We start from the raw sequence: 18740 nt of genomic DNA on the forward strand, positions 1-18740 counted from the left end.
CTGAACAGTCCTGTCCCTCATCTGTCCCCAATGGTGGAAGTGGTCCCGATGTTTGACATGGCCTTAAGGAGGGTGGTGGGTGGGGTGTGTAATCCCAAACCGTTATTTGTCCTTCCACATTTGCTAGAACACTTGTTTCTCTTACCACCACCACCATCTCCCTCCCCACTTTCGAGCCCCTGCTCCCCTTCTCCTCACCCTTCTCCCCCGCCCGCATCTGCGCAGTCGCCCCCCATTCAGGCGCCAGCCTGCCCCTCCCCCGCGCCCCTCTTCCCGCGCTCCCGCTCCAGCGCGCGGGGCCCCGCCGGGAGCACAAAAGGCCTTGGCAGCCGGCGTCCCGCGTTGCCCTTGGCAACCATGGGAGTAGCGTCTCCTTCTACCTGGACCCTGCAGAGGTAGTAAACGGGGCCCCCATTGGCTGGCCGGGAAAGGCCAGCCAATCGGAGGAGCGTTTGTAGGGAGGCGGCTGAGCTGGGATTGTAGGGGTAGGAAGTTAGGGTTAGAGAGTCAACCGGTGAGGCTAGAACCCTGAACGTGGTCGGTTGGCGCCGATATGTCTGTCCGGAGGCACATTGGGAATCCTGAGGTGAGGGCCAGGTCCGGATCGGAGAGGCGGAGGGGGCGGGCGCACCGGAAAAGGCTCCACGTGGGCAGGGAAGAGCCGCCGGCGACTTCCGCCGCCCGCCCGGCGGGAAGCGGCCGGCGTGAGGAGGGGTCTGCAGGGGGAGAGGAGGCGGGGCGGGCCGGGGCGCGGCGCCCAGGCCGGCCTTCCTCCCGCGGTGGGGCCCAGTCCCGCCCTGGCTCCCTGCACCCCGGTGCTTGTCACATAAAGAAAGACAGCCCCTCCCCTCAAAGGGCTTGCCGTCGAGGAGCGGCAGATACAAAACACGAGTAACATACCATTGCACATCATCCAAAGCAGCTGTCATTTCTTATTCTGGGAATAACAGAAAGAGCAGCAACCAGCAGACCAGGCCTTTGGGGAAGGATGCAAAATATGACAGTTTTACCCCCACTCCCTAGGGCCTTTTACTTTCTCGTCTGTTTCGCCCCTACTGCCCTGCTGCATTTGTGTTCCTTTAATTCCATCTAGAGTGTATTGGACTTCCGCCTTGGAGTAGGAGCTAGAAATACTGAGATAGTAAGTCAGGGCCTTTGTCCTGCAGTAAGTTCAGTCTAGTGAGGGAGGCTTGCAAACAGAACTTGAATGCAATGTGGTTAGGGAGCAGCCTGTCATAAGAGAGCTCAGGGGAAAGAGAGGACTGCCCTTAGGGAGAGAAGGGCCCCGGAGTGGCCTGACCCGGCCAGGTGAAGAAGCACTACAGACAGGACAGTGTGAGCTTGATAGAGGGTGTGGAACATGGGGGTGGGCAGTCCCCTGCAGAGCCCAGAAGTCAAGTCTGGAAGGGCCTCTGTGCCTTGCTGAAATTCCTGGCCTTTCTTGCAGACCAGGAGTTGCAATTTTATTTATTTATTTATTTATGTATTTATTTATTTATTTATTTTACCTCGTGGTGGGTGCCTATGAGCTATGTTGAAAAAGTTGTGAGGCTGAGCTTCGGCTCTGCAGGAGAGTACCGGGATGGATTCTGTCTGATCTCTACCTGGGAGGTGGGAGGGAGGTGGGGAGAGTGGCAGTCAACCTGCCATATGTTTACCTTGTCTGTGGGCCAGAAGTTAAGAAGCTTTTAAAAATAAAGAGTGACATGATCTGGTTTGCATTTTAGGAACATGGTTGGGGACACGTTGTGGAGAATGAATCTGAAGGAGCCCAAGTCCGGTCACAGGGAAACTGGTTGGGTGGTTATTATGTTATAGACCTAAAGGAAGGCCACAGCATGAGGGACAGAACTGAGAACTATTTAGGGGGTAAAGTCATCAAGACTTCATCATTAGTTTTGAGAAATGAGAGGGTGATGGGTGATAAATTCCCAGCTTGGGCTCCTCATTGGTTCTGATGCCATGCTAATGAGGTCAGGAATATGGGTGAAAGAGGCTTGGGGGAGGAGCAGGGATGTGTGATTATCCATTGGTATCCTAAAGGAAGCTGTCCAGCTTACTCTCCTGTTTTAGTGGAGCACCATTTCTGTAGTTTCTTGAGCGTGCATAAGAATTTTTTTTTTTTAATTTATGCCTAAGATATTGGGCATGTCTAAAAATGTTAGTCCTCTACCTTCACATTTACTTGCCTGAACGTTTGGTTGAGTATAGAATTGTTGGTTGGATTCCACCAGCATTTTGAAAACATTGCATTGTGATCTTCTAGCATCCAGTGTTGCTGTGTTGAAGTCCAAAGCCATTCCGTTCCTTTGTGTGGGATTTGATTTTTCCTCTCTGGAAATTTGAAGGATCTTCTCTTTGTCCCCAGTGTTATGATCTTTCACAAAGGTATTCCTTGATCTGTTTTCACCCATTTTGGTAGGTATCAGAAAAGCATTTCTTTCTGTTCTGTAAAATTTTCTGGAATTATTTGGTTGTTGACTTTCTCCCTATTTTCTCCATCCTCTCTTTCTTGAATTCAGTGTTATTTTGTTGTTGCTTCTATATGATTCATTCTCAAATTTAAAATTTTTTTATCTCCTTTGTTGTTGATGACATTATTACAGATGCCCTCCATTTCCCCCTTCTTTGCCCACCACCACCCAGCCCCCTATCACCACCACCACGACCCCAATCTCCCCACCCTGGCCTTCACCACACTGTTGTCTTTGTCCATTAGCTGTGCTTGTTTGTTCTTTGGCTAACCGCATCTCTGTCTTTTTGCTCTCTTTGGGAGATCTGTTTAACTTCATCTTCCAGTCCTCCTATTGAGTTTTTAATTTCTGCCACAATGTTTTTTAATCCTTAAGAGCTCTGTTTTGGACTCTGTTATCCTTTATAAAAACTCTTGTTTTGATATAAATACAGATTTACAGGAATTTGCAAAAATAGTACAAAGTAGTCCCATATGCCCTTCACCCAGTTCCCCCCAATGATTATATTTTTACATAAATATAGTACAATATCAAACCAGGAAATTGGCATTTGTACTATGTGTGTATAGTTGTAGGTCTTTTTATCACATGTGTAGATTTAATATAATCAAGATTTGCACATGTGTAGATTTTGCAATCAAGATACAGAACTATTCCATCACTACATTATCTCCCTTATACTACCCACTTTCTTCCCCCTCATTATTCTAACCCCTGGCAACCACTAATGTGTTCTCCATTTATGTAATTTGTAATTTTAAGAATATTGCTTAAATGGAATCAAGTAGTATGTGACCTTTTGAGATTGGCTTTTCCCCATTAGAATAATGTCCTTGAGATGCATCCAAGTTGTTGCCTGTAGCAATATCATTACTTTTTTTTTTTTTTTCCTGATGAGTATTCTGTGGTTTATTTAACCATTCAGCTATCATGGGATATTTGGCTGCTTTCAGTTTGGGGCTATTACAAATAAAGATTGAACCTTTGGGTATAGTTCTTTATGTGATGTTGATTTTCTTTTCTCTGGGATAGGTGCCTAGGAGTACAGCTTTTGGGTTGTATGTAAGCTTTCATTTAGTTTTTTTAGAAACTGAATATATACGACGATGGTATATACTACATACTATATAGTCTAGGTATGTAGTTGGCTGTATCATCTAGATTTGTGTAAGTACACTGTGTGATGTTTTCACAATGATGAAATCGTCTGTGTATTTATCAGAACGTATCCTTATTGTTAAGTGGCACAGGTCTGTACAAGTTCATGTGTGGATATGTGTTTTCATTTCTTTAATAGTGTTTTTAAATATTTTCCCTCTTCATAGCCTCAATTTCCTCCATATTGCTATATTTCTTTTTGTTTTGTTGGAGATATTTATATTAGTAAGCTTGAGCTGCCATAACAAAATACCACATATCAGGTGGCTCATACAACAGAAATTTTTTTTCTCATAGTTTGGGAGGCTGAGAAGGTTAAGATTAAAGTACTAGACAATGTAGTTTCTGGTGAGAGCTCTCTTCTGGCTGTGTGCCCGCAGGACCTCTCTGTGTGCAGGTATGGGAAAGGGGCAGGTTCTTTGGTGTCTCTTTTCATAAGAGCATGTCCGCCCTTCTGACCTCATTTACCTTCACTTCCTAAAGGCTCTATCTCCAAATACAGTTACATGGGGGATTGGGATTTCAATGTATGAATTTGGGGACACACAATTCAGTCTATAGCAATGTTCTCAGACTTCTTTTATCCCTAAATTGTTAATTTATGTTTTCGTGCAGGAGATTTAAAATGTGATTGGACCCTGGCTGGTAGGGCTCAGTAGTTAGAGCATAGGCTGCACATTGAAGGGTCCCAGGTTCGATTCCTGGTCAAAGGCATGTACCTGGGTTTCCCATTCGCTCCCACCTGCATGTGGGAGGCAACCAGCCAATGTGTCTCTCTCCCTCTCTTGCACTTTCTCTGAAAAACAATGGAAAAAGTATCCTCAGGTGAGGATTGACAATAACAACAAAAAATTAAAAATGTGATTGGTGCCCAGGCAGTGTGGCTGAGGGGTTGAGTGTCAATCCATGAACCAGGAGGTCACAGTTCAATTCCTAGTCAGGGCACATGCCTGGGTGGCAGGCTCAATCCCCAGTAAGGGGAATGCAAAAGGCAGCCGATCAATAATTCTCTCTCATTGATGTTTCTCTCTCTTCTTCTCCTTTCCTCTCTGAAATCAATAAAAATATACTTTAAAAAGTAAAAAAGATGGAGAAACTGGGTTTCAGTAAGTTGCTCAGGAGTACACAGCCAGTAAGCATCAGTAGCCCACTCACCAGCCAGTCTGACAACCTAAAATGTTTCTAAACATTGACAGTTGTCCCTGGGGTCGGGGGAGAAAATTGCACTTGTTTGAGAACCAGTTATCTATAGGATACAATCCCCGTTTCCCAGCATGGATGCAAGGACCTTTATGATCTGACCCTGGCTGTCTCTCCAACCTCATTTGACCCCATGTTGCCCCCTCTGGCTGCCCTCAAAGAGCCTGTTATACACCACAGACACGAACTCTCAGCTTCTCTGCCTCCCCGCAGCTCCCACCCACCACTCTGTGAACCTCACTGATGAACTCAGCCCTCCGATGTCACCCTCAGGAAACCCTTCTTTGCTCTAGGTCCGGATTGGGGGCTGATTTTACATACTCCTGCTGCACCCTCAGCTTCTCTCTCCTTGTTTGTCATGCAGGGTGGCATCTGCCCACTTGCCTTCCTTTCCAGCATCAGGGAGAGCCGGATGGCTGAGAATGTGTTTTTTACCGCCGCGTCCTCAGCACGGTGGTTTGCTCCTAAAAGGCACCCGTAAATGTCGACGGAATGAATGGTTGGCACCCAAGAAGGCTTTTTTGAATCAATGGTTTTCCTTGAAACAACTTCTTTTTTTCAGTTCTTAAACTTTCTACCACCCCATCCTGTTTATGTAATTGGGAGGGGAAAAAAGAAAGAAAGAAAGAAAAAAAAAAAAGCCAGTTGGTCACTAGGTCAAGAAACAGTCACCCCAAAGCAAGAATTTTAATGAAAAAAGGATGGCAGTTCCATAAAATCCACGGGGCTCTGCTTAGAGGAGAGCACAAATACTTTTTACGTTGCGATTGGTACTAGAAAGTCAGGAACAAGAAGTTGGACCCAAATAGGAAAATGAGGAGAAACACTACACTCTCCTGCAGCGTACGGATTTCTCATCAGGCTGTGTAAGGGAGCCCGGGCGGGAGGGCTCCCCGCTGCAGCTGCCGCACTCCCCCATCACTCTGCTGCCACCACACCTGGTCCCCAGAGACGCCCTCACTTCTGAGCTGTGTTGGCTTAGGTATGGATAAATCCCCTTAGTTCAGCAGAGACTAGCCTGGAATTTTTCAAAAGAGGCTTTGCTAGGCAACTAGGGGGAAAACAAAATAAAAGTAAAAACAGGAAATAGCATATAGGAATTATAAAAATACAGAGAGCAAAATAGAAAAAAAAGAAAATTTCTAGCCTAAGATAACTGAGTTCCAGTATTAGCTTTAAAAAAAAAAAGAAGAAAAAGATATATATAATAGTATTTTTTTTTTAATCGATTTCAGAGAGGAAAGGAGAGGGAGATAGAAACATCAACGATGAGAGAGGATCCATTGATTGGCTGCCTCCTGCACTGGGGATTAAGCCGGCAACCTGGGCATGTGCCCTGGACCAGAATCAAACCCAGGACCTTTCAGCCCCCAGGCTGACGCTCTATCCACTGAACCAAACCAGCAGGGCAAGTATTAGCTTTTCTTGACTTAACTTACCAGACATGTTTTCCCTATTTTTTTGGTTCGCTTTTGGGTTTTTTTGTTTTGTTTTGCTGTGATATTGTCTTCCTCTGGGAACTTGTCCTAAAGTCCCCCTTTTTAGTCTTTGAATATTTTCTTTCACTTAAGAGCCTTCTCAAAAAAAAAAAAAAAAAATCATCTTCTCCATCTTCATCTAGGGAGGAGTTGAAACTGGCATTAGAGTCCCTTTTTCTTCCAAACAGCACGTGACCGAATAGATGGAGAAACCTTTCAGGGTAAAATAGCTCAGGGATCCCACAAACACACACATCCATGGCGAAGGTTTTCCTCACCTAGAGTGAAATGAAAAACATAGGTCATGTCAGCAAGTTTTGTAATAACAGTAAAGGACCATTCTTTTTATTTTGAGATTTTTTTTTCTTTTTAAGTGTTAAAATAGCAGATGGTAGTTTTGAGTCATTAACTAAATGCCATAGTTACCTATGTTTTCAAGGGTAAGTGATACAGGTTTTAAAGTTTGATGTTCTCATCTAAGGAACCACCAGGTAGTTGTTATTATACAGTCCTCACTCTATATACTCATTCATTGATTGATTATTAAGTCCCGGTGAATACACATTTGAGTAAGTTATTGTCCCTGCCTTCAAGGAAATCCTAGACTAGAGAAGAAGTCGAGTTTTAAACAAGGGTACAGGGTGTCCATATTCGGGAGGGAGGGAGAAAAGAAAAGAGCCTAATTCCACCTGAGACAGCTTATCGAGGAAGTGAAGTTTTGTCTGAGAAAAGGCAGACATTTGCTAAGACCGGATCCCTGAGTGAATGTGGCCCACTTTGGGGAACATTCGGGCAACTGTAACTTGGCAACATGTGGGTGCGTGGCAGAAGGTGAAGCTGGAATGGTATTTATTACCGTTTAACTTCGTACTCCACAGCTACCTGTGACCGAGCATATGGTTTTCATACTTGCAGGCCAGAAAAAAAAAAAGAAAAAAAAAAAAGCCTGAGCAAGAAAGCTATATTCTGTAACGTCCTTATTCATCACCCTTTCCTCTGATAATGGCTTTTGAAAATGTCACTAAAATTTAATGTGGGTCAGTGTCCTGAGCTTGGATTCAGAGTTCACTGGCGAAGACCAGGACAAGGGAGACCCAGGATAGGCATTTGTGCTGGCTATAAAGTTACCCCGAGCCCGGATGTGCCCCAGCTGCACCGAGCAGCTGCCATGGTAGTGACATCTGTGGAGCCTCAGACCCCGCGGGCAGCGGGAGAGGCCGGCCAAACCGGGTCCGGCCTGACAACATCTGGGCGCTGTGCTCAGGGCTGGGTCCACGGGCCCCCTTTTTAGGAAAGATGTAGATTTGGTTTAGAGATTCTCCAGAGGAGATGGCCTACAAGTCATCATGCAAAGAGTAAAATGAAAAAGAAGAACAAGAGAGGTGCCTTTAGTTAGTTTAACTGATTTCGCGAGGCAGAGTCGGGCGGCTTATTCTGGGTTGCAACAGTGGACTGGATGGAAATTAGTGACCAATTTTGGCTCAATGTCAGAAATGATTTTAAGAGCCTTTTTCCCTAGTCCATTTTTGTTACATACTGCTATGATGTTATTTTGGCAAAATATGGAAATGTTTTGACAGAAACAAGATAGCCATCTTCACCTGTAGAGATGCTGTAGCAAATTGTCCTATTTTGAAGGGATGGTTGGACCTCTTGAACTCTCCCCACCTATAAATTTGATAAAATCGTAGCATTTGTTCTAATTTTTAAGTATCTGACTCCTAACTTTGCCACCCTTATCTTTACATTAACCCAATTTATTTTTAATTTTTTATTTTTTTTTAGTATCTGACCAAAAGAATACCACAAAACCCAAAGTATCAGCATGTCAAGTCAAGACTGGACACTGGTGAGTAAAGATTAAAAAATTAAAACTTTTTAAAAATTCAAAAGCTAATTGATGACAAGAAGCAGCTAAAAGTTTCTCACTGTCTTGTTTGATGTCTTTCTGGGCTCAGAGACTTGTTTTTGAAACCAGTTTCTCAGATTGTGAGCCACAATTCCATTCACCTAATAATTCACTTATTATAAATTGAGAAATTGATGAAAACATTGTTCAATAAGTTGCAGGGCTGAGGCTAATAAATATCAGATGGTCACCTTCTATTTGGGAACACCCCCGGGCGTGTTTCTTTAAACTGGATTATACGTGTGTACATTTGTTCAATTTGGTATTTGCAGAGTTCCGGCTACATGCAAAGCTATGGCCTATGGGACTATAAAGATAAGTGTGAATCGTGATTTTTTGCAATCAAAGAGCTGAGATTCAAGTGGAGGCATTCAGACTTGAATGAGTAACTGAAATACCAGACAAAATTAAATTAGTGCTGCAATTCAGGTAAAATGAAATTCGAGTGTATTACCTCTTATTTCCATGCTGTTGACATTTTTCACCAGGCCCCTTGTGGATTTGCAGCCTTGTGAGGTTTTTGTTGTTTATTTGTCTAGGTGTTTTTTTTTTTCCCCAAACTTTTAAAGCCTGCTGTGAAAAATCCATCCTATTAAGATGGTTTCGCTAATAGATTGGGGTTCTGCATGCCTTTAGAATACCGAACATTCCACCAGTAACCTGAAGACAACTGAGAAAATAAATTGGGAGGTCAACTTTGTTTAAATCTCATTCATTTTGTCTTTGTCTTTTTCCAGTCGCCTTCAAAATCATTATCTCCCACTGTACATGTTTCCTCATATAAAATAGAGTTAAATGCTTTAAATGAACCCATTTGCAGATACAATTTCTGGGGATCTTTCTTTCAAACATTTCCGTGCTGTACAGATATTTCCTTGCAAATATCCTGTTTGATGGGAGGTAAAAAAATATATATATATTATCTGTTACTGAGAAGCAGGAAATTGTGGCCAGAGATGATGTGATTTACATGAAGTTCAGTAAAGAAGCTAGAACAGGGATTTCTATGCAGGATGAGGAAGTGGATGTCGGAGAACTGGTGTGAAATCCTGTGTATTGTTTCAGTCCTGGGTCCTGTCCTGATTTTTCCCCAGAGCTGAGGGGTTTTTCCAAAAAAACAATATATATTTGTCTATAGCTTTATATCTTGGTCTCTTGGAAACTGAACTGAAATTTCAATGAAAATACATTTCTTTCTTTTCAATTTCTCAATTTATAACCAAAAATTTGACTCAATATAATACCAGAAATTAATTTCATTTTTTTAAATATCTTCTTTTTATAACACATAGTAATTACCTATATCCTTTTATATTGATATTTTTGTTGTTATTGTTAATCCTCACCTGAGGATATTTTTCCATTGATTTTTAGAGAGAATGGAAAGGGGGGGTGGGGGGGGAGAGAGAGAGAGAGAGAGAGAGAGAGAGAGAGAGAGAGAGATGAAAGAGAGAGATGAGAGAGAGAGATGAGAGAGAGAGAGAGAGAGAGAGAGATGAGAGAGAGAGATGAGACACATCGATTGGTTGCCTCCCACATGCACTCCAACGAGGGCCTTAGATTGAACCTAAGGGCAACCCAGGTATGTGCCCTTGACTGGAAATCAAACCCGAGACCCCTTGGTGGGTGGACCAATGGCCTAACCACTGACCCACACCAGCCAAAGCTATCCTGACCTTTTAAGCTAGTGTTTTGCTAATTAAACTTTTTATTTTGAGGTAATTATAGATTCATATGGGTTTATAAGAAATGATGTAGAAAGATTCCATGTACCCTTTACTCAGTTTCCCGTGATAACATCTTGGGAAATGAAACTGCAAAATCACAACCATGATATTGAAATTGATGTTTATAGTCTATATGCATGGCCCCTTGGGTGTGGCTCTTCCACAAAATACCACGGCCTGGGCGAGTCTATTTTGAAGAAGTGGCATTAGAAGAAGTTTAAGTTTCAAAAATTTGGCTCTCAAAAGAAATCTCAATCCGTGTACTGTTAATATTTGGCTCCGTTGACTAATGAGTTTGCCGACCACTGGTCTAAATACCGAATGTGTCTATCACCACAAGGATCCTTCATGCTACTCTTTCAAAGCCACGTCCGTTTTCCATCCTCACCTCCTCCCTACCCATGGCAACTACTCATCTGTCCTCCATTTCTAGAATTCTGTCATTTCACAAATGCTGTATAAATGGAATCATACAGTATGCAATTTTGTGGATTGGCTTTTTCAGCTCAGGATAATTCTTTGGTGGTCTATCCAAGTTGTTGCATTTATCAGTAGTTTGTTCCTTGTTGTTCCTGAGGAGTTATACCGGGGTATACTACAGTGTAACCAGTGCTTGTTGAAGGAGGTTTGGATTGTCTTCACTTTTTGACTATTACAAATAAAGTTGATGTATACATTTGTGAACAGATTTTTATGTGAATATAAGTCTTCATTTCTCTGGGATAAATGCCCAAGTACAATTGCTGGGTTGTATGGCAGTTGCAGTTGTTTTTTTTGTGTGTGTGTTTTGTTTTGTTTTAAGAAACTGCCAAACTGTTTTCCAGAGTGGCTGGGCCATTTTATATTCCCACCAGCAATGTCCGAGTGATCCAGTTTCTCCACATCCTTACCAGCATTTACTTGGTTTTTTACGTTAGCCATGCTGATAGATATGCAGGGGCATATCATTATGGCTGTGATTTGCATTCCCCTAGTGGCTAATGATGCTGGGCATCGCCTCATGCGCTGATTTACCATCAGTGTCTCTTCTTCAGGGAGAGGTCTGTTCCTGGCTTTGGTCTATGTTCTAACTGAATTGTTTGCTTTTTAATTGTTGAGTTTTGAGGGCTCCTTATATATCCTAGCTACCAATCCTTTGTTGGATACATGCTTTGCAAATTATTTCACCCACTCTGTACCCTGTTTTTTCATCCTCAGAGCAGGGTCTTTCAAAAAGCACAAGTTTTTAATTTGGGGAAAGTCCAGTTTTAATGTTTCCTTTTTGGGTCATGCTTTGCTGTCAAGTCTCAGAACTTTTTGTCTAGCCTAGATCCAAAGATCTATTGTGCATTTTTCTAAAAGTTACATAGTTTTAAGTTTTACATTTAAGTCTATGATGCGTTTTCAAGTAATTCTGCGTGAGATATATGACTTAGAGTGAGATGAACGTTTAGCTATGGATGTTCAGTCGCTCTGCACTATTTGTTAAAAAGATGATCCTTTCCTTCATGGAATTGCATGTTCACCTTTGTCAAAACCCAGTTGGGCATATATATATGTAGATCTTTTCTGAGCTCTCCATTCTGCTCCATTGATCTATTATATATGCTTATTCCTCTGACAGCACCACACAGTCCTGATCACTGTGGCTACGTAGTAAATTAGATATTTCAACTTGGTTGCTGATTTCTCCCACTTACTTTACTTTTCTTTACAGAATTATTTTAGCTATCTTAATTCCTTTGCTTTTCCATGTAAATTTTAGAATAATCTTATTTACACCTACAATAATATTACTATGATTTTAATTGTAGTTGCATTAAACCTGTGTATTCACTTGGGGAGAATTGACATGTTGCTATGTTGAGTCTTCCAATTTGTTAGTATACTATGTCTCTCCATTTATTTACATCTTTTTTTACTTATTTCATCAGCATTGTATAAATCCTATACATGGTCTGTTATATTTATACCTAAGTATGTAATTTTTTGAATAATTGTGAATGGTCCTATATTTTAAATTCTGTTTTCTAAGTGTTTATTGCTAGTATATAGAAATATAGCTTATTTTTGTATGTTTTGTATCCAGGATCTTGCTAAACTCACTTTTTTAGGGACAGGAGGCATGTTGATGAATGTTTTGGGGGAGAGGGGAAGGAGAAGGTTGTAGATTCCTTGGGCTTTCCTGTGTAGACAGTCATGTCATCTACAACAAGGAACAGTTTTATTTTTTTCCTTTCCAGTCTTTACACTCTTTATTTTCTTTTGTTGCCTTATCACAATAGCTAGAAAAAGCAGCACTGTGTCACATAGAAGTGAAAAGAGTAAGCATCCTTGTCTTTCCCAGCCTTAGGGGAGAAGCATTTAGTCTTTCATCATAAGTATAGTGTTAGCTGTATTAGGTTGAGGAAATTGCCTCCTATGGATGTTTTTCTGAGAGTTTCTATCATGAATGATTGTTGAATTTTACTAAATGCTTTTACTGCATCAATTAATCATGTGATTTCCCCCCCCTTTAACTTGTTAATATAGTGGATTTTCAATATTGTACTAGTTTTGTATCCGTGAGATAAACCTCATGTAGTCATGTTGTATAATTCTTTTTCTTTTTTAATCTTTGTTGTTGCAAGTATTACGTATGCCCCTTTTCTTCCCCCCATGGATTCCCTCCGGACCATCCCCACTCCCATTCCATGGCCCTACAGTCTGTGCCATGGGCCATGCATAGATGCATACAAGGTCTTTGGTGGATTACCTTTCACCCATCCATCCTCCCCCACCTTCCCTCTGAGATGCCGCACTCTGGTCCGTGCTCCGGGTCTTTAGAACCACTCTGTTCATCAGTTCATTTTGTTAATTAGATTCCACCTATGAGTGAGACCATGTGACACTTGTCTTTCTCTGACTGACCTATTTCACTCAGTCATACTCTCCAGGTCCCTCCATGCTGTCTCAAAGGATAAGAGATTCTCCTTTTTTGCTGCTGCATAGTATTCCATGGTATAAATGTACCACAGCTTCTTTACTCACTCGTCCACAGATGGGCACTTGGGCTGTTTCTATGACTTAGTTATTTTAAATTGTGCTGCTATGAACATAGGGGTGCATACATTCTTTCTACTGATTTCAGGGAGAAGGAGAGAAGGATAGGAACATCAGTGATGAGAAAGAATCATTGATCAGCTGCCTCCTGCACTCCCTGGAATGGGGGTCATGCCAGCAACCCCAGATATGTGCCCTGATCACAAATCAAACTGTGACTTCCTGGTTCATGGATTGACATCCAGCCACTGAGCCACACCATCCCAACAGTATGTGGTCTTTTATACCTGGCTTCTCTCACTTAGCATCAGTGTGTCAGGGGTCAGTGTTGGTATAGCATGTGTCAGTGCTTTATTCCTTTCTATTGCCAAATAGTATTTGGTATAGATATCCCACGTTTTGTTTATCCATTCATCAGTTAGTGGACATTTGCTTCATTTAGACTTTTTGGCCATAATGCTGCTATGAACATTAGTATACAAGTTTCTGTGTGAACACACGCTTTCAGTTCTGTAGGTTATATACCTAGGAGTTGAATAGTTGGTCGTATGTTACCTCTGTGTGTAATTTTTTTTAGGAACTGCCAAACTGTTTTCCAAAGCAGCTGCAATGCAGGAGGGCTCTGTTTTCTCCGCATCCTCAAAAATTTTTTATTGTCCATCATTTTGATCACAGTCACGGCTGTAGGTGTGAAGTGTTAATCTCGTTGTGGTTTTGATTTGCATTTTCCTAATGACTAATAATATTGAGCACCTTTTTATGTGCTTATTGGCATTTGCAAATCTCCCGTGAAAAATTGGCTATTCAAACCTTGAGCCCATTTTTTAAATTGTGTGTTATTTTTCTCTTAATTGTTGAGTTATAAGAGTTATTTTATATTCTCTGGATTCTGGACCCTTATCAGAAATATGATTTGCAACTCTTTTCTCCCTTTTTGTGGGTCATCCAGGGTTTTTGTTGTATTTTGCTGGAGGAGTAGAGAAAAACACGTCCACCTCATCTTCCTGTAAGTGAATGTCTCCCAAACTAGTTTTTCATCGCTCTGGAAGGGCCAAAGTGTGCTTAAAATTCAGAGTTTAAACTCAGTGTGGGAGAGTAGTTTTATTCTAGTGTTCAAAACTTTTGTTGTTTCAATTTAAATTGTTTTAAAGGCAAATTAGGGGAAAGATTTTAATTTTTTTCTAGGCATTTTTATGACTTAACCTCCCTGCGCATTCAGTATAGTGGCCTGTGTGTTGTATGCCAAGTTATACTACAGATCCCTTTAGCCCTCTTGGTATCCATCAGAGCCTGAGACAATGCAAACCTGTGTTCTGTCCAGATATCATCACTTATGTGTATGCCACAAGGCGCCAAGGGTGAGGAGACCTGGTTAAGAAAACACAAGAGTGACCTTATAGCCCAAGTGAGCGTGAAGAGTTCCCGTCTGCGGTGTGCTTTAAGCTCTGCCATCAGAGCCATAGAAACAGGCACGGAATGAGCGAGCATTTCTCATTTCCAGGCTAAACAGCTAGGTCTTTGATCTCTTCTGATCAAACAATGAGTAATTCAGAGTTAATCACAAGAAATCAAGAATTTCCTGGTATCTCCTGTCTTCACCCAAATCATTGGCTACTGAGTTCTTCAAAGACGGGTCCCTCCTTCCTTGGTAAAGATTTGTTTTTTATGTCTCTACTCCTGATTCTACTTCTCTTATAAACTCAAACACCAGTGTATAGCCATGGCTAGGAATTTCAGAATTATTTTGAACTTCAAATATTTCTTTTGTTCCATAGGTGCCTGGGTGTCTCTTACCAGCTCCCCAGCATTGCCAGACTGTTCCATGAATGGATTATGCCTCTGCTGAAGCCCCTGGCGGCGTTTTGTTCAGCTTCCACTGCAGGGTTCTCGTTTGTTCCCAAGCACCCTCTCTGTGTTTCTGCTCCGCAGCGCTGTGGGCTGATTAAGGAACACTTTCCAAGCCACGGGCTCCCCCTTTGTTAGTCCCCTACACTCTTTCATCGCTTGTATTATCCCCTCATTTCACTCCATTTTCAGTCTCATTTCAAATTTCTTTAGCTCTCTGAAATCCTGTAGCCTTCTCCACTCAGTGTCTTCTAGCCTTATTTTTTTTTATTCGCCTTCTATTATCTCTGCACAAACTAGCATTTTCTTTTTTTTTCTTTAGTCTTTACTTTTCCTGAATTTTTGCTAATAACCTTGATCTGTAGCAGTCAAACTCATTACCGTCTAGGTACTCTTCATCCTTTTCAGCATTTAATTCCTTTCTTATGTCAAAGGGAGAAATGTATGTGAAAGCCTTTCACAAACCAGAAAGCACTATACACTCGTATAACTTATTGAGATTAACAAAGGACCACTGTGCCTCTTTCACGCTTTCTGCTCCTTCTGAGCCAAAAGAACTTCTCCATAGAGGAGGGGAATATTGAAGAAAAATAAAGCAATGGAGTTGTCTCTTAGCAACCGGGTCTGCCTTATAAATCTCACTTTAGATTACTGCTGCTCAAAATCACTTGCTTTTCTTACCGGCTTAGTGCAAATAATGTTATTAAATTATCAGAAAAGAAAGGAAAAAATATACTGAATGAGTCACTTAATTCATCGACTATGCTCTATCTTTGCATAACACTATTGATATAGTTGGGTTGTCTCTTTCTCTTGGTTCAAATTGAAAAAGTTTATAAATAAATCTTTTGTTGCAACGTAAGTTGTAAACTAAGTGGAAATTAAATACCACCTTATACATTTCTGGGTTACCTGACTCGTGAAACAATATGGGTCGTATAGGTAGTATTTAACGGATACTGCATATAAATCAGGTTGTACTTTTAAATAAAAGCGGGTATACAAAACTCAAACCAGATTGTGGTATGAGTGTTTGCATTATGAAAATAACTCGCCAGGATTCTTCAGGTATCTTTTAGTGCCTCATTTGCTAGACAATGGAAGAGAGAGATACTCTCTTTGTGTGTGGTGTGTGGTGTGTGTGCTCTGTGTGTGTGTGTGTGTGTGTGTGTGTGTGTGTGTGTGTGTAAATAGCCCTTGCCTTTCCCAATAATAAGGTAGCTAAACTTGCACACAAATAAGGCAGTGAAATGATAAATGCCTGTGAGTGGAAAGCCAAGCGCAGAGGATGCAAAGGTCCATCCCAGCTGGTGAGCTATTATGATTACATGGACAAGGTGACATGTTCAAGAATTCAAGACTAACAGAGATTTTGTTAAGTTTGGTAATTAAGGCAAGATTGAAGTGTAGCCGAAACCGGTTTGGCTCAGTGGATAGAGCGTCGGTCTGCGGACTGAAAGGTCCCAGGTTCGATTCCGGTCAAGGGCATGTACATTGGTTGCGGGCACATCTCCGGTAGGGGGTGTGCAGGAGGCAGCTGGTCAATGTTTCTCTCTCATCGATGTTTCTAGCTCTATTCCTCTCCATTCCTCTCTGTAAAAAAAATCAATAAAATGCATTAAAAAAAAAAAGATTGAAGTGTAAGTAAGATATTGGTGTCTTCAACACTAGAGCAAGGAGTTTAAATTTTAGCTGGTAAGCAATTGGAAGCCACTGACCTTTTTTTTTTTTTTTTTTTTTTAATCAAAATCTTGTCTAGGGAAATTTATCGTGCAACAATTGTAATTTTAATTCTTTTAAAAACTGGTTTGCTGATATTCCTTTAGGCTCCTTACTCTTGTATAAAACAAAGATGTTTACAAGTTAATCAATTATAGAATTGTTTTATTTCTAGTCTTTTCAAAAGGTAGTCAGAAAACTATTTTTAGAAGAAATTAGATCTGGTAAGATAAGCTAATTAGTGAAACTTTATATGAAGAGGGGTGGGATACTACTTTTCATACCTTCGGAAGTGTCATTAGTCAGCCACCTTGCTGCCTCCGTTCTCCAACGGGGACAATGCAGAAATCCGCCACTTTCTTTTTTTTCCTTCCTATGTGGATAGAATGAATATCTTTAGTGAAAACAGCTTTTTATCAATGGACCCCTTAGATTTGTTCTTAATTTTGCCAAACATTTGTTTACCTGAGCAAAAGACTTTGTTTCCCTGCCTTTTCCTCCAGTGGGAAAAACAAACTGTGGGAGTGCCAGCTTGTTGTGAGGCACTGCTGGTACAAAGAGGAATTGCTGTGTAAATACTCTGAAAATGGTGATAATTGAGTGTTAGTGAAAATGCAACGTGGTCTTTTGTTTGTTAATCCTCACCCGAGGATATTTTTCCATTGCTTTTTAGAAAGAGTGGAAGGGAGGGGGAGAGGCAGAGAGAGAAGCATTGATGTGAGAGAGACAATAGCTTGGTTGCCTCCCGCATGGGCCCTCAAGGAGCCTGCAGCCCAGGTATGTGCCCGTGACCGGAATCGAACCCAAGACCCTTCAGCCCACGGGCCGACTCTCTATCCAAATCAGCCTGGGCAGGAAATGCAGTGTTTTCCTAACAAAGGCTATATCATAAGGTTGGCTATTATTTTCCATGCATAGTATGCCCTGGGGGATTTAGAACATAAAATGCTTCCCACCTGCTTCTGTGAAGGAAGTAACACTTCCTACATATTTACCTCACAGTTAAATGGTGTTTTTCAAACATTGCCACTGGAGAAGCCATGTGTTTCTGTGAGCCATGTTAGATTCACAAAGGACTACTTTGTTAATCTAGTCACTCACTTGCTGTGTCAGGACAAGCCAGGCCTCTTTCTCTGTGCCCTGGTATTCTGATGAGACCGTCTGAAGCTGCCCTGGCCGAAAGAACCCTGCATGCCAGCAACATGCAACTGCCAGGGCCTCGGGGACGTAGGACCAAAGCTGTTATGTAAAGTAGTTTAAGAATGAGCCTGCAGGGTGCTGAGCAGCACACTGTGTGCCCTGTCTCCTTACCCCGCTGCGCTGACCACACCGCTCCCACCTGAGCTCAGAGCTGCAGGGAGAGGGAGGAAGAGTGGGAAGAATCATGGTTTCCACTCTGGGAATCTGGTCACGTCTCGAGTCAGTTCCAGCCTGAAGAACCTAGAAAAGATCTTATTTGATTCTGGTCCTGCTCCCTGGGGCTATGTGGTCTCTTCTTCGTCTCTTGAGAAGGCGCAGGCAATTCTGCCCCTGAGCTTTGGAAGGAGAGACTCCGGCTCTGAGGCTGCACACCAAGTCCAGATCCCAGAGAGTGTGTGTCTTCAGATGAGAAAGACATGTAGCTCCGTGGGATTCAGTTCCATGATGAATAATAACAAATGGCATAAGTTATTTTTGAAAATGAATTTTGGGTTTCAGAGCAAGACTTTTCTTTCTCTGCTTCTGACTTGCGCATGAAGGAAAATGCAGAATTCTCCTTAAAAACAGTCGTTCTTGGCATTCATTGAAAAGCGTTTTGTTATCTGAAGTTGGGCTCGTCAAGGTCTAAAAGTTTGCAGCACAATTTTAGAAATAAATTATTTTGCATGTTTTTCCCTCTTTGCTATACCTTTTAGGTTCCAGTTAGAGCTTGCTCTATTGACTTGAAGCAAATGAAAGCATGTCCAAGTGAAAAATCACCTCTGGCTTGAGAACCAGACTGTAGTTCATTCAGAAACCAGAATGATCCTGGCCCAGTTTTAATGTACGAAAACGCTCCAACCCACCACGGCTGGAACTTAGTATTGTAGAACCAGGCTATAAAACATGAGGACTCGCCACACTGTGGGAATCTGCTGTTCTTTCTCAGCAAATCAAATCCACCGTGAATTCCAGGGTTCAGACTGTGTGGTCTCGCTCAGGCTGCAGCATCAGCATGAACAGAGGAAGG

At 41.8% G+C, this 18740-nt stretch overlaps 1 protein-coding gene across 1 annotated transcript in view; it reads left to right on the plus strand.

Annotated features, from left to right (window-relative positions):
- Positions 1–464: 464 nt before the first annotated feature.
- CEP41 (centrosomal protein 41) overlaps positions 465–18740 on the plus strand; it is a 36796-nt gene continuing 18520 nt past the window's right edge. The window contains exons 1-2 of the mRNA XM_084897256.1: positions 465–586; positions 8096–8159. Of these exons, the coding sequence (XP_084753382.1) occupies positions 554–586; positions 8096–8159 (97 nt within the window). The 5' untranslated portion in view covers positions 465–553. The remainder of the gene's footprint in view (positions 587–8095; positions 8160–18740) is intronic.

The sequence above is a fragment of the Pipistrellus hanaki genome, assembly GCF_964339955.1.
Source record: "Pipistrellus hanaki genome assembly, chromosome: 10".
Taxonomy (NCBI): Eukaryota; Metazoa; Chordata; class Mammalia; order Chiroptera; family Vespertilionidae; genus Pipistrellus; species Pipistrellus hanaki.